This window comes from Dromiciops gliroides, chromosome 4 (genome assembly GCF_019393635.1).
Source record: "Dromiciops gliroides isolate mDroGli1 chromosome 4, mDroGli1.pri, whole genome shotgun sequence".
NCBI lineage: Eukaryota > Metazoa > Chordata > Mammalia > Microbiotheria > Microbiotheriidae > Dromiciops > Dromiciops gliroides.
Window position 1 is genome coordinate 297,289,975 of NC_057864.1, and position 15,017 is coordinate 297,304,991.

Genomic DNA, 15,017 nt, shown 5'->3' on the forward strand with positions numbered 1-15,017 from the left:
TGGGTTCAGGTTCCTATGGGTAAAAAATGTACTGTTTTCTTTTGATTCTCCTCTGAGTGTGGAGAGCTGTTTAGAGTTTTTCAAAGTCAAATGACATTTCAGTATACTTAGAAATGCCTTATTATTTTTGACTTGAGATACTCAGAAAAACAATAAACCCCATTAGGAGGAAGTTCAGATTCAGGCTCTGGTGCCCTTGAATGGCAGCAGAATTTGTTACCTTTGGGAAAGGAAGTTTGGTTTTTCCTTAACTTAGGTCAGAAATAATAGTTGTGATCATCTTGGTTCCTTTTTTCCTGTTTTCTGGATTGCTTTCCTTTCTTTCTTTATCTAAATTTTACTGATGCTCCTGCTCTTTCTCCTCTATGGAGCCATCCTTAAGTACTTCAGTCCTTGTGGAACCGTGTAGCAGTTATATTCAGCATTATATTAAGCACAATTTAGTGTTTAATTATATACCATTTTGATTTGGTCATGCCCTTGACTGAATGCTTTCCATAACTTTTTATGGTTATGGAATAGCTAAATGCTAGCCTGTAAGAGCTATTGAAATAAATCAATGCAATATATTGTTTACAATATGATGCTATACCATACCTCTTGAAGAATACATTTGTAAATGTATATGAATATCTCTGGAATGATTCCTGTTCAGTGACTGATAAGAATCATTCATCCACATGTGTGATATCTTTAAAATGTAGAATGAATAAATCAGTTGAATTTATAATCCTGAGGAATAAAATAAAATTGCCTAAAATAATAAAATAACTTCTATTATAATAAAACAGAATGCCAGCTTACAGCAAAATGTAAATTTGCCAGTAAAGATGAAGTTTCTCACCTCCATTTTATTGAATAAAGTTTTCTTTATTTTTTTTTAATTATGTTAGTCCTTTGAAGATTTGAAACAAATGAATGAATGAATACAGGGAAATTTGCTTTAGTCTCTACATGAAATGAAGATAATGACTCAAAATAGGAGGAGCTGAAATACTCATTTTGGTAGTTAAAGAAAGGGAAAATTTAAACCTGCATAAATAAAAACATTTTTGACAGCTTATAATTAAAGCCTAAATGACAATATAATTTTCACTTTTAACACTAGAAGGACCATGAGCATAATTTGAGGCAAAAATATGTTTACTTTGAAATAAAAACATTTTCATCCTACTATCTCCTTTTTCTTTGCCTTATGGATGTGCTGCTCAATTAACATAGCTTAGTACTTCTAGGTATTGTTAAATTTTAGTCTTTCTAATTGTTAACTTCTAGAATTTGGCATTATAAGATTTAATTATTTTCATGGAAGCAATAACACCTTTTCTCTTAAATTGAATGGATTTTCAAGTTAGTATAATTTAATAGCATCAGTTTTAAGTTATTAGAGATCAGTTTTTTAGTATATGATAACTCAGACTACCTACAGTTTGTTAAAAGTCAGTCTGAAACTAAAATCTCAGAAACTGATTTTACTAATATTAATGAATGTACATTTTCTTATGAAAATCCTCACATTGGCAAAACGACCAAAGTAAGGTTATTATAATTATACCATCATTCAATAATCATTTGAAAAATACATACATTTTCAATCATGAAAAGCCCCCAAACTATGAGTTTCATTGTTTCCATTTGAGTATAAGTTAATTTTTACATCTAAAATCTAAGTGAAAAATTCTGATCTTGTATGTGTGTGAACAGAATACATCTAACTTAGAGAAAGAACATCTTTTTCTAGCAAGTATGTTTGCTAAATTTGTTGGCTATACCTTCTACCATGTGGAAATTAAATGCTATTTAATCATGGCCATTCACAAGTTATTTTAAAGGGTTGAGCACACTCTCCCCAAACTCTAAATTAAGAAGATATTAACTTTCATTTTGAATACTGACATCAGTTATTTCAAGACCAAAAATTAGAATGGGCATTATTTTACTTAACATGTGTTTCCTTAATAAATTACTTACTAAATAGTATTTACGCAGATTTTAATATTAGCATCTTTGTCTGTGAGGAAGCAAATTTAAATCCTTATTTCTGTTGCTGCATTTTCAACTCTTCAGCTTTATAAATAGAATAAATCAGTGAGTAACTTTTATGGGGGATGGAGAGAAAATTTAGGTCTGATCCTCATGATGAAATACTTGAACAATATCTCAAACCACAATTAGAGGATCAGGAGTAAGATTAAAGAGGTCACCATCACAGGTAAGGTTTCTGAACGCACACACTAGATTACTATTTATTTAGATGGGTAATTGTCATCTAAACAGCTCTGTCTATAAGATAGATAAACCATAAAAGAGGTTGGAGGCCAATAAATTTTTTCAGGTTAAGGAAAATTGTGGAGAGTTTTAGGAGTTCAGAAAAAAGCTGTTGTGGACTATGAGATACAAACTGAGAAGCAGTTTGTTCTAGAAAATAAACACAATTTAATAAAATTAAAATTTGGGAATTAGAAAAGCCTAAGAAACTATTTTTAGATGAAACTTTATTTGTTTAAATATCTGTTTCTTTTAACTCTGTATGTTTTATTTAATGCTTATTTTACTTATTTAAGTTTTGGGAACTCATTTTTTTGCAAAAAAGGTTCTGGCTTATAAATCTATGATTACTTTTAGCCTGTTTGGATGAGCTTGTATTGCCACCTCAAGGCAGTGTTATATGTTGTGGGGAGGAATAGAACAAAGGAAGCATTCTGCCCTCTTGAGATACTCTGTGGAGGTTGAATCTCTTCATTGATGATAGCAATCCAACAAACTCTGCTTGTGCCCTGAAAATATTGCTATAATTAAAAAGCAATGATTCTTAGATTTATTAAGCTAAATTATGAAGGAAAACTTAGTTTTGAATGTTGATATCAGTTTTGAAAACCCAAAACTATAATTAACATTATTTAACTTGCAAACTGTTTCTATAATAAACAAAATAATTTACATCTGAGGTTTATGTGGTTGTTAGTGTTACCACAAAGAATTGTACATATTTATATCTCTGAAAGACATTTAGATACTTAGTTACCAAGTTACTATATGTTGCTACATGAGTTCATATGGTAGATATGAAATATGAGAAGTCTGAAAACTGAAGGAAAAAAAACATTCCAGGGCAGGAAAATAGAAAAATGAACAAGTGAGCTCTTTTCTTTGAGTAAACAGTTAAATTCTCATCCGTCTTTCCAAAATTAAATACTATACCACAAATTGTGAAGAAATTAATTTCTGTAGTAAAGGATCACTTTACTTTTATACTTCGATGGATCTTATCAATACAGATAATTACTCATCCAAATGACGCATTTAGTAGACCTTTTAGTCCTTATAAAATGTTCTTGCAAGGTCAGAATCATTCATTTTTTATAGTCAGTGCTTGGAAGATTATTCTCTTTTTAAGCATACTTTATTTAGAAATATAGTATTTTCATCAAAAACTGACTTTTATTTGAATCATCACATTGTAAAATATAGTCATTTGCCCTATGTATGTTCTGGCTGTTTAATATTAAGGATTAAAAGTTCAGCAGGCAAAGTATATAATCCATATCCATGTTGATAACTTTGTCTATTAGAGATTTCATTTTGAAGAATTATATATATATATATATATATATATATCATTCAAAAGTAGAGACAGAATTTCATCTAAAAATATTTATAGAAAAATGTTTATGAGGCAGCTAGGTGGCTCAATGGATAGAGCACTGGCCCTGGAGTAAGGAGGACCTGAGTTCAAATCCGGCCTCAGACACTTAACACTTACTAGCTGTGTGACCCTGGGCAAGTCACTTAACCCCAATTGCCTCACCAAAATAATGATGATGATGATAATAATAATAATAATAATGTGTAAGAAGTGCTCTACTAACTTTAAGGAATTTTGAATCGAATTTTTGCTATGTGTTAATGAGTCATGTTGCAGCAATTTCTATGAGCTTATATAGTTTTTGGGGAGAATGTAAATTATTATTTTATTTCATGGAAAAGTGAAATCAGTAAACTTGTTTAAACTATTAAAATTAAGTTGTTATATAGCATATTACTTTTGGAATTTAAAAAAGTATTTAAAAATATGTTTCTTTTACTCATTTTTGTTATATTAATGATTTTCTTGTAGAGAACAAATGGCCAAAGAAATGTCAGAACTTTTGGCTAGGTTGGTGCAGTAGAATTTCTAGAAAAATGACTAGTTCAATGAAATCAACTTGTCAAATTATTTTTTTTTGATTTATTGAAGCCAGAGCTTGTCATGTGATTAACTTACTCCTTGTTTTTAAATTTGGCATTCCAAGAAATGATCAGCTTATACCTTCAATACCTTAGGAATTCTTTTATGCAAATTGCCTTAAAATACTTAAATATTGCTCCAGCTCTTGAATTTAATTTTCCAACCAAAGGAAAAAGCTTTCTCACTTGGCAGAATCTGGCCTATCATGTTTATCTAAATATAAGCTAATAACATTTTAATTGTCAGTTTAAAAAATTATAGAGTGAAACGCATATGTATAGAGTCAGGAAGATGAAATTAGTAATTAGCATAATTTCTATCAAAAGTCAATCTTGTAATTACCTTACTGTGACATTTATGTGATTACATTTATTGAATATAAACCATATGTAAGTTGTACCTTGAATGAAAGCTCAGTAACTTTCATTCTCCAGCATTAGCTTTAGCCAATGTTAGAAATTCTAATGGTTTATAAATAAAACCTTCTCTTTTATTATGATTTCTTAGAACGCATTTCCTGTTGAAAATTTTTACATTATAATATTAAATTCACAGTTCAACATATAATGGTTTTAATGATGCTTTATGGTTTATAGACCATATCTTCATAGCAAACCAATGAATTATGGATAGTATTGTCTCCAGTTTGAAAAACTGAGGCTGAAAGATGTTAAGTCACTTCCTAGCTTATAACTAGGTCCAAAGTTTTGAACCCAGGTCTTTGACTCCGCAGCACATGCTTCTTGTCAGACTTATAAAATCTTACATCCAAAAAGGCATTTTAATTTTAATTTTCTAAGATTTGCTCAAACAACATATTGATGTATTTGTAAGGAATTTTACTTATGTCTATTAACATTGGCCAATAATTCTCAAATCCAATCTTTCTATGAAACAAAAGTGATTACTATCGTGATGGCAGTTTTTCTTATTTCTCTAATAATAGTGATTGTTATAATAGTAGCTAACATTTATAAATCACCTATTATATATAAGGCACTAATTAATATTTACTTCTTTGCTGGTATAGAACACATTTCTTGTTCTAACATATAAAAATATGCTTACAGAGGTCCTGCAGTCCAGGCCAACAAAGCAGCAGCTGGATCAAAGAAATATGATCTTAGTAAATGGAAGTATGCAGAACTCCGTGATACAATTAATACCTCTTGTGGTAAGTTGTAGGAAGAAGGTATATATATATATATATATATATATATATAAAAGCTACATAGCTTGAACATAGTATCTGGGTTTAAAGTAACCTTTTTGTGTGAACCATTAGAAACTCTTCTTTCTATTAATCTTTCCCCTAAAGCAATTTCCAAGAAATTAAAAGGAAAGAGAAATTGCCTATGTCAATAAGGAAGAGAATTAGAAAAATGTGGCTTCACTGGAGTGTTGTATTAAATATGAGATACTCAGATAATGTTGATTAGGATAGTTGCTTGCCCATGTACTTCAGTCTTTTACTTTCATTCCAGAGGGAAAAATAAATTTAGTACTCTTATGTGAAAGTCTCTGCTACTTTTCTTCCCAAAGAACATTTAAAGTCATGCCTTATTTTTTCCTTAGATCAATCAGGCAATAAGCATTTATTAACCTCCTACGATTTGCTAGGCACTATGCTAAGCTTTGGGGATCTTTGGGGATACAAAGAAAGGCAAAAATCAGTCCTTATTCTCAGGGAGGTCACAGTCTAATGGGGGAGAGAACATGTAAACAATTATGTCCAGGCAAGATTACATTCATGATAAATTGATAATAGCTTTAAAGGGAAGGCACTAAGATGATGTAAGACAGAATCATTTCATGACATCGCATTCTCTTGGTTTCCCCTGCCTCCCAAGAATCTCTTCCATAGGTAGATTTGCTGTCTCATTCATTCCGTAATACAAAACTGATTCTCTCCTTGATTTTATCCTTTTTTTCTGTATATGTACCATCTTAGCAGTCTTATACAACCATATGAATTTAAATATCACCTTAATAAAAACCACTCCTAAATTTATATCTGTCACAATCTATCCCTAGAGCTTTAGTCCTGTATTTCCATTATCAGTGGAAAGCTCATCCTGGTTGTCCTGTGGCAACCCAAATTCATCATGGCTCAAAACTAAATTAAGCATCTTCTTCCAAAAATAACCTCTTTAATGGTTTACCTGTTTCTAATTATTTTGTTCTCCAATCCACTTCTCTTTCCTGCTTCCTAATGCTATTATTCTCTACTCACTGCCTGTTAAATCCAGTATGAGCTCCTTATTTAAGATTCTTCATATTCTGGCATTATCCTATATTTCTAACCTTCATTCACATTCTGTTCCCCTTTGTTTTCTACATTCCAGCCAAACTAGACTACTTTCTATCCCCCATTCTTGTTCTGCCATCTTCTGTCTCATCATTAATGTTCTTATCATTTCCCATATCTGCAGTGGATTCTCCTTTTTCCGTTTTACCATCCATTTGGCATCTGTTGAAATCTCTCCCTTTTAAGCCCAATTTAAATACTGCCTCATTAGGAAGCTTTTTCTGACTGTCCTTCTTCTACCACCCCAGCTTAAAGAGATCTCTTCCTCTTTAAGTTTCTTGTTCTTTTCCTCAACCATTATCCTTTCTATAATAATTACTTCTGTATACATATTTCATCTCCTATTAGATAGATGTCTTTAGAGTTGGGTCTATATTGTATCTAGCTTTATATACTCAGGGCCCAGTTTTACATATGTATTTAATAATAAAGAACATTTATTTAGCACTTACTTTGTGCTAGGCATTGTGCTAAGAGCTTTATGATTATGATTTCATTTGATACAACAACCCTGAAGATAGGTGCTACTATTATCCTTATTTTACAGAGGAAACTAAGGCAAACAGAATTCAAATGATTTGCCCAGGGTCACACAGCTACTATGTACCTAAGACCAGGTCAGGTCTTTCTGAACTCCTAGCCCAGCACTCTATCCACTGCTCCACCTAGCTGCCTAAATATTTGTTGAATTTAATTGAATCATTGCATTGCTTCTTTGATTAAATAGCACTACCTTAAGTAGAGATTTTATCTTTTAGAACCAAAGTGCCTCATTTTTGCTGAGCTTTATTAAAGATACTGAGAATAGAGCCATGGAGTTCCATAGCTGTAGCTGAAAAAGATTTGAAGGACATGCAGTTCACCCCTTATCTGAAGCATGAGCCTCTACTACCATGTTCTAGAAGATGGTCATCCAATATCCACTTCCAGACTTCTAGTTGCTGCCTTCTAAAGCAGAGTCCATTTTTCACAGTTCTAGTTGTTTTTGTTGTTATTGTTCAGTTGTGTCAGTCGTGTTCCACTCTTCATGAGCTCATTTGGGGTTTTCTTGGCAAAGATACTGGTGTGGTAGGGGCCAGCTAGGTAGTGCAGTGGATAAAGCACCAGCCCTGGATTCAGGAGGACACTTGACACTAGCTGTGTGACCCTGGGCAACTCAATTAACCCTCATTGCCCCACTAAAATAAAATTAAAATAAAAAAAATAAAAAAAATACTGGTGTGGTTTGCCATTTCCTTCTCCAGCTCATTTTACAAATGAGGATCTGAGGCAAATAGTGTTAAGTGACTTGCCCATGGTCACACAGTTAGTAGGTATCTGAGGTGGTATTTGAATTCTGGAAAATGAGTCTTCCTGACTCCAGGCCCAGAACTCTATCTACTATGTCACCTCACTGGTCCTAATTGTTAGATTTTTTTTTTTCATTGAACACAAATATGCTTTGTTGTAGTTTTTATCCCTTGGTCCTGCTTATGTCTTCTGGGGGAGAGCAGAATATGTCTAATTTCTCTTCTACATAATGACCCTTTAAATATTTGAAAACGGACATTATCTACTCGACTTTTTCTTTTTCGTTTTTTTTTTAAATTATGTTTCAATCTGTATTCAGACACCATCAGTTCTTTCTTTACGGATGGATAACATTTTTCTTGATAAGTCCTTCAGAGTTGTCTTGGATCATTGTATTGCTGAGAATAGCTAAGTCATCTTACAATATTGCTGTTACTGTGTACATAGTACATTTCACTTTGCTTCAGCTCCTGTATGTCTTTCCAGGTTTTTCTGAGAGCATCCTGCTCATCATTTCTTATAGTACAATAATATTCCATCATAACCACATACTACAGTTTGTTCAGTGATTCCCCAAATGATGAGCATACCCTCAATTTCCAATTCTTTGCCACCAGAAAAGAGCTGCTATAAATATATTTGTACCTATAGGTCATTTTCTTTTTTTTGTTTTTTATCTCTTTTTGGATACTGACCTAGGTCAAAGAGTATGCATGATTTTATAGCCCTTTGGGTATAGTTCCAAATTGCTCTATAGAGTGGTTGACTCAGTTTACAACTCCACCAAGAGTGTATCAATGTCTCATTTTCCCCACATCCCCTTCAATTTTGTCATTTTCCTCTTCTGTCCTATTAGCCATTCTAATAGGTATGTAGTACCCCAGAATTGTTTTGATTTGCATTTCTCCAATCAGTAGTGTGTTGAAGCATTTTTTTTTTCATATGGCTATAGATAGCTTTGATTATTTCATCTGAAAACTGTTCAGGTCTTTTGATCATTTATCAGTTGGGAAATGGCTCTAATTTTTATAAATTTGACTCAGTTTTCTATATGTTTGATAAACTTGTTATCAGAGAAACTTGTTTCAAAATGTTTTTCACAGTTACTATTGCTAATTGTATTTCCCTCTATCCTATTCCCACCCCCACCCTGTTTATTCTATTTTCTTGCTCCTTTCATTCTGTTCCTCCTCATAAGTGTTTTGTTTCTTACTAGCCATTCCCCAATCTGCCATCCCTTCTATTCCCCTCCCCCCATTGCCTTCCTATACTTTTTTCCTGCAGGGTGAGATAAATTTCTACACCCATTTGAGTGTATATGTTATTCCCTCTTTGAGCCAATTCTGATGAAAGTAGGGTTCACGCACTCTCCCTCACCTCCCCCACCTTTACTCCACTGTATAAGGTTTTTCTTATTTCTTTTATGTGAGATAATTTACCACATTCCACCTCTCCCTTTTCCTTTCTCCCATTGTGTTCCTCTCTCACCCCTTAATTTTGTTTTTTAATAAATATCATCCCTTCATATTCAACTCACTGTTGAATTCAACTCACTTCATATTCAGCTGTGCCCTCTGTCTATATATTCCTTCCAACTGCCTTAATGATGAGAAAGTTCTTAGGAGTTAAAACTATCATCTTCCCATGTAGGAATGTATGAATTCCTTTTCCTGTTTACCTTTTTATAATTTTCTTGAGTCTTGTATTTGAAAGTCAGATTTTCTATTCAGCTCAGGTCTTTTCATCAAAAATGTCTGAAAGTCTTCTTTTTTCATTGAATAACCATTTTTCCCCCTGAAGGATTATACTCATTTTTGCTGGGTAGGTGATTCTTGGTTTTAATCCCATTTCTTTTGCCCTCTTGAGTATCTTATTCTAAGACCTCAGATCATTTCATCTAGAATATCTTGACTGTGGCTCCACAGTATTAGAATTGTTTCTTTCTGGCTGCTTACAATATTTTCTCCTTAACCTCGGAGCTTTGGAATTTGGCTATAATATTCCTGGGAGTTTAATTTTAGGATCTCTTTCAGGAAGTGATTGATGGATTCTTTCAATTTCAATTTTACCCTCCAGTTCTGAAATATCAAGGCATTTTCCCTTGATAATTTCTTGAAAGATGATGGCTAGGCTCTTATTTTGATCATGGCTTTCAGGTAGTCTGATAATTTTAAAATTAGCTCTCCTGGATCTACTTTCTAGGTCAGATCTTTTTCCAGTGAGATACTTCACATTGTATTCTATTTTTTTTCTTCTTTTAGTTTTGTTTTATAATTTCTTGATTTCTCATAATCATTAGCTTCCATTTGCTCAATTCTAATTTTTAAGGAGTTATTTTCTTCAGTGAGCTTTTATATCTCCTTTTCAATTTGGCTAGTTCTTCTTTTTAAGGCATTCGTTGACTTTTTGTACCTCTTTTACCATTTGGCCTAGTCTATTTTTTAAAAATTAAAAATAAATTTTAATTAGTTAATTAATGAATTTTTTGTGGGGCAATGAGGGTTAAGTGACTTGCCCAGGGTCACACAGCTAGTAAGTGTCAAGATTTGAACTCAGGTCCTCCTGAATCCAGGGCCTATGCTTTATCCACTGTGCCACCTAGCTTCCCCAAGTCTATTTTTTAAAGTGTTATTTTCTTCAGTGTTATTTTTGTCTCTCCTTTACCAAGCTGTTGCCTTTTTTTTTCATGATTTTCTTGCATTGCTCTCATTTCTCTTCCCATTTTTCCCTCTGCCTCTCTTAACTTTATTGTCAAAGACCTTTTTGAGCCCTTCCATGGCCTGAGACAAATTCATTTTTCTTTAAGGCTTTGGATGTAGGAGCTTTGACTTTATCTTCTCTGTGTGTGTTTTGATCTTCCTTGTCACCATAGTAACTTTCTAAGGTCAGAATTTTTTCTGTTGTTTGCTCATTTTCCCAGCTTCCTTTTTGACTTTTAACTCTTTGTTAAACTAGGGCTCTATTTCCAGGGTGGAGGGTGTACTGTCTCAAGCTTCAGGGGTTTTGTGCAGCTGTTTTCAGAGATTCTTCCAGTAACCTGTAAGTTTTCAGTTTTCCCAAGGTGGTATGATCTAACGAGAGGGCATATTTACTCCTCTCCTGGCCTGTGCTCTGATCTGTGAGCAATCACACGCCCTCTTTTCTGCCCTGGAACTGTGAGGAGCTTTCCACTCCATAGTGGCCACAAGCTCTGGTGTTCTAGCCCATTTTACCTGGGGACTGCCACCTAGAACTGCAACCTGGAGCTGAGTATGGGCAAAGCAACAGAGTCCTACCATCAGTGTTAGCAAAGAGACCCCTGTAATTGGTTTCTTTCCTTCTTTCTTTCTTTCTTTCTTTCTTTCTTTCTTTCTTTCTTTCTTTCTTTCTTTCTTTCTTTCTTTCTTTCTTTCTTTCTTTCTTTCTTTCTTTCTTTCTTTCTTTCTTTCTTTCTTTCTTTCTTTCTTTCTTTCTTTCTTCCTTTCTTTCTTTCTTCCTTCTTCTTCCTTCCTTCCTTCTTCCTTCCTTCCTTCCTTCCTTCCTTCCTTCCTTCCTTCCTTCCTTCCTTCCTTCCTTCCTTCCTTCCTTCCTTCCTTCCTTCCTTGCAGGGCAGTGAGGGTTAAGTGACTTGCCCAGGGTCACACAGCTAGTAATTGTCAAGTGTCTGAGGCCAGATTTGAACTCAGATTCTCTTGAATCCAGGGCCAGTGCTTTATCCACTGCACCACCTAGTTGCCCCCTGTAATCTGCTTCTGACCAGTTCTCTCTTACTGTCTGTGAGCTAAGAGTTCCAGAAGCAGTTGCTGCTGTTTCTTCTGAGTTAGTGGCTTCCAAAGCCTATTCCTGGTTTGCTGCGGCCGAATCTGTGCTGGTCCAGCCTGTGCTGGACTGTGTTCCACTCTTACCCTGATATAACAGAGCTTTCCTGCTGACCTTCTAAGTTGTCTTTCACTGGAAAATTATTTTACCCTGTCCTTTTGTGGGGGTTGCTGCTTTAAGAACTGTCATATGGTATTATTTAAAGGGATTTGGAAGGGATTTGGGGAGAATTCAAGGGAGTTGTTGCCTTTCCTCTGCTATCTTGGCTCCTCCCTCTCAACTTTTTTCTTCTTGAGGTGAAATGCATTGTGAAATGATTTTCCTATGGCCAATTTCAAGTTCCTTTACCCTTCTGTTTATCCATTTCTGTTTCAGCCTTCCATTGTTCTTCCTAAAATAGAACAACCATTTGACTTGAATAAAATACAAAATAACTCATTTTGCCCTCATTTTACAATCTCCAAACGAGGACTTTTTACTTTTTATGTGTATCCACAGTGACTGGAACATAGTAAATGCTTATTAAATTCTTGCTTAATTAAATTGAAAAATAAATAAATAGATAGATAAATAAAGAAAGAAAGAAAGAAAGAAAGCTGTGTTTCTTCTTTTGCTTACCTTGTCATGTCTGTTGATTCATATTGAACTTAAGTTTTCCTAAATTCTTAGAATTCTTCATATGAATCACTTCCTCCCCATCTCAGTCCTTTACTTGTATAATTGTTTTTTGAAGTCAAGTGCAAGACTTTACATTTATCCCTTTAAATTCCATCTTCTTTGCCTTGGCCTACTCTTTCAGTTGACATATTAAGATCCTTTTGGATTCCATGTCTGTTATCTACTGTACTGCCAGTTGTCCTGATTTTACATGATTCTCAAATTGATAAGCATGTTGTCTGTGTAATCATTCAAGTTATTGATTAAAATTTTGAGCAAAATATGGCCAAAGAATCAAATAAGATAATGTGTGTTTAAGACTTTGCAAACCTTAGAGTACTGTGTATGATTTTTTTCTATTAGTTGTTATTGAGCTGTGATAGTAAAGTTGTCTCATTGAACCAAATCTAGCTAGATATCCCAGCCGATGTTTCAACACATTGAAAGAATCAACTTAAAGATTACTTAATTTATCCTTGAATTTGTAGCTGTTTTAAATTTCTCTTAGATCATTTTTTTGGCCGTATCTATGATTTCATCAGTGCAGGAAATGCTCCAGTAAAGAAATTTCCTTTACCATTATAGGTTGGCAGCTGTTCTGCAGTTTAATGTTTTAGAGAGTTTCCTGGGTCTCTGACTTATGGGCTTTGTCCAGGGGCATATGGCCAGTATGGGTGAGAAGTTGGGCTGGATCTGAGTTCTTCCTGACTGTTTCTCTTCACTACACCATTCTGCCTTTCTGTCTTAGAATTATACTGTGAGAAAATGGAATTAAATTTTTTCTTTTTCTTTTTTCCTTATTGTTTATACTTGCTAGATATCGAACTATTGGCAGCTTGTCGAGAAGAGTTTCATAGAAGACTAAAGGTCTACCATGCTTGGAAATCTAAGAACAAGAAGCGCAATACAGAAACAGAGCAACGTGCACCAAAATCAGTCACTGATTATGGTAGGACCTTGCTATAACTTTGAAGAATCTGCCCAAAGGAGTTTCAAGATAAGCTAAAAATTTATACCAGAGCTTATTATGGTTATTTTTCCTGGCTGTAGATCAGTGACTAGTATATTTTGGTAATAGATTTGATATAAATTTCCAATATTGGTGACTTTTAAATCACTAAATACATGATTTTTAATTAAGAAGACCTTATATTACTTAAATATAATTACTGTTTTACTTGTTTTCAAGGGCTAAGGAATTTCCTTTGAAAATGATATAGTTTGTCCAGTTTTACTAATAGTGTTTTTTGTTTTTTTGAGGGGCAATGAGGGTTAAGTGACTTTCCCAGGGTCACACAGCTAATAAGTGTCAAGTGTCTGAGGCCACATTTGAACTAAAGTCCTCCTGAATCCAGGGCCAGGGCTTTATCTACTGTGCCACCTTGCTGCTTCCAATAGTGTTCTAAATATAGTTGATCAAGAGAAATATATATTTGAACTTATTATCTCATTTATATCTTTAATAATAATAATAATAACTAATATGTATATAACACTCAAAACTTTGTGAAGCATTTTACATATGTCACTTGATCTTTATGACAGTCCGGTGATATATTATACCTCAGGTAGTATTATCTACATTTTATAGATAAGGAAACTTGAGATTCAGTAATATTAAATGATTTCTAAATATTACATCAAGTCATGGTCGTTACCTTTTATAATATTGTATCCAAAAGGGATCCTCAAAATTACCTTTGCCTTACTAATATTTAAAATTTCATTATCTATAGATTTGTCCTAATAATTTTAGAGCAATTTGTATTGGTATCCTGTATAACTCATTAATTACATTTACAAGCACCTATATATGCTAGATACTATGCTAGGTACTTAGGGGAGAGAAATACCAAAGTGAGATGGTTGCTGCTATCATAGGAGTTTACATTATACAAAGGGATACAGCATGTTCACAGATTAGTAAATATGGAAGACATAGAAAAGGAAATACATAGCTACTTGAAAGGGCACTAACAAATTGGGGAATCTGGAAAGGCTTTGTGAATAAGGTACCACATGAACTGACCACTGAAGAGAATTGTTAGGGGTTCTAAGGGGTGAAGAGAGGAGAGCATTTCAGGCATGGGTGTGGGGAGCCTGTGCAAAAGTAAATGGATGTGACCAGGAGACAAGCTGACTGAAGCAGAAAGTATATGACGGATAATAATGTATAATTAGCCTAGAAAGGGAGGCTGGAGCTAGCTTGTGAAGGGGTTTAATTGCTGAATAGAGAGGAGTTTCTAATTTCCCTAAAAGGCAATAGCCAACCACAGAAGCTGGGAGAGGTGACACGGTCAGACTTTTTATGATTGTGGCTGTGAAAGGAAGAAGAAATAACAGAAGGATATCCTGAAGGAATGATAGGGTCAAATTACAATTTTTTTTCTTTTTTTTTCTTCTTTTAAGGATGGGGAGATGCTTATTGTGGGCATTTCAACACCTGTTATGTACTCACATCCAGTTATTCCTTTTTTTCTTTCTTTTTTTTTTTTTTTTTTTTTTAGTGAGGCAATTGGGGTTAAGCGACTTGCCCAGGGTCACACAGCTAGCAAGTGTTAAGTGTCTGAGGCCGCATTTGAACTCAGGTACTCCGGACTCCAGGGCCGGTGCTCTATCCACTGCGCCATCCAGCTGCCCCTATTCCTTTTTTTCTTAAAAAATCATCTTCTAAATATCAGAGATAACACTTAATTCTAGTGTTCCAGGTTTTGTTTTTATGCCATTTATACTCTT

The 15,017-nt window shown here is 34.0% G+C and overlaps 1 protein-coding gene across 4 annotated transcripts in view; it reads left to right on the forward strand.

Annotated features, from left to right (window-relative positions):
- Positions 1-15,017, forward strand: part of MYO6 (myosin VI) — a 217,478-nt gene that overhangs the window by 192,672 nt on the left and 9,789 nt on the right. For 3 of the 4 annotated variants that reach the window (XM_044003764.1, XM_044003765.1, XM_044003766.1), the window contains 2 exons: positions 5,299-5,402; positions 13,099-13,230. In XM_044003764.1, coding sequence (XP_043859699.1) covers positions 5,299-5,402; positions 13,099-13,230 — 236 coding nt within the window. Of the gene's footprint in view, positions 1-4,117; positions 4,157-5,298; positions 5,403-13,098; positions 13,231-15,017 lie in introns of all 4 variants that reach the window. The other variant, XM_044003763.1, reaches the window with a different exon arrangement.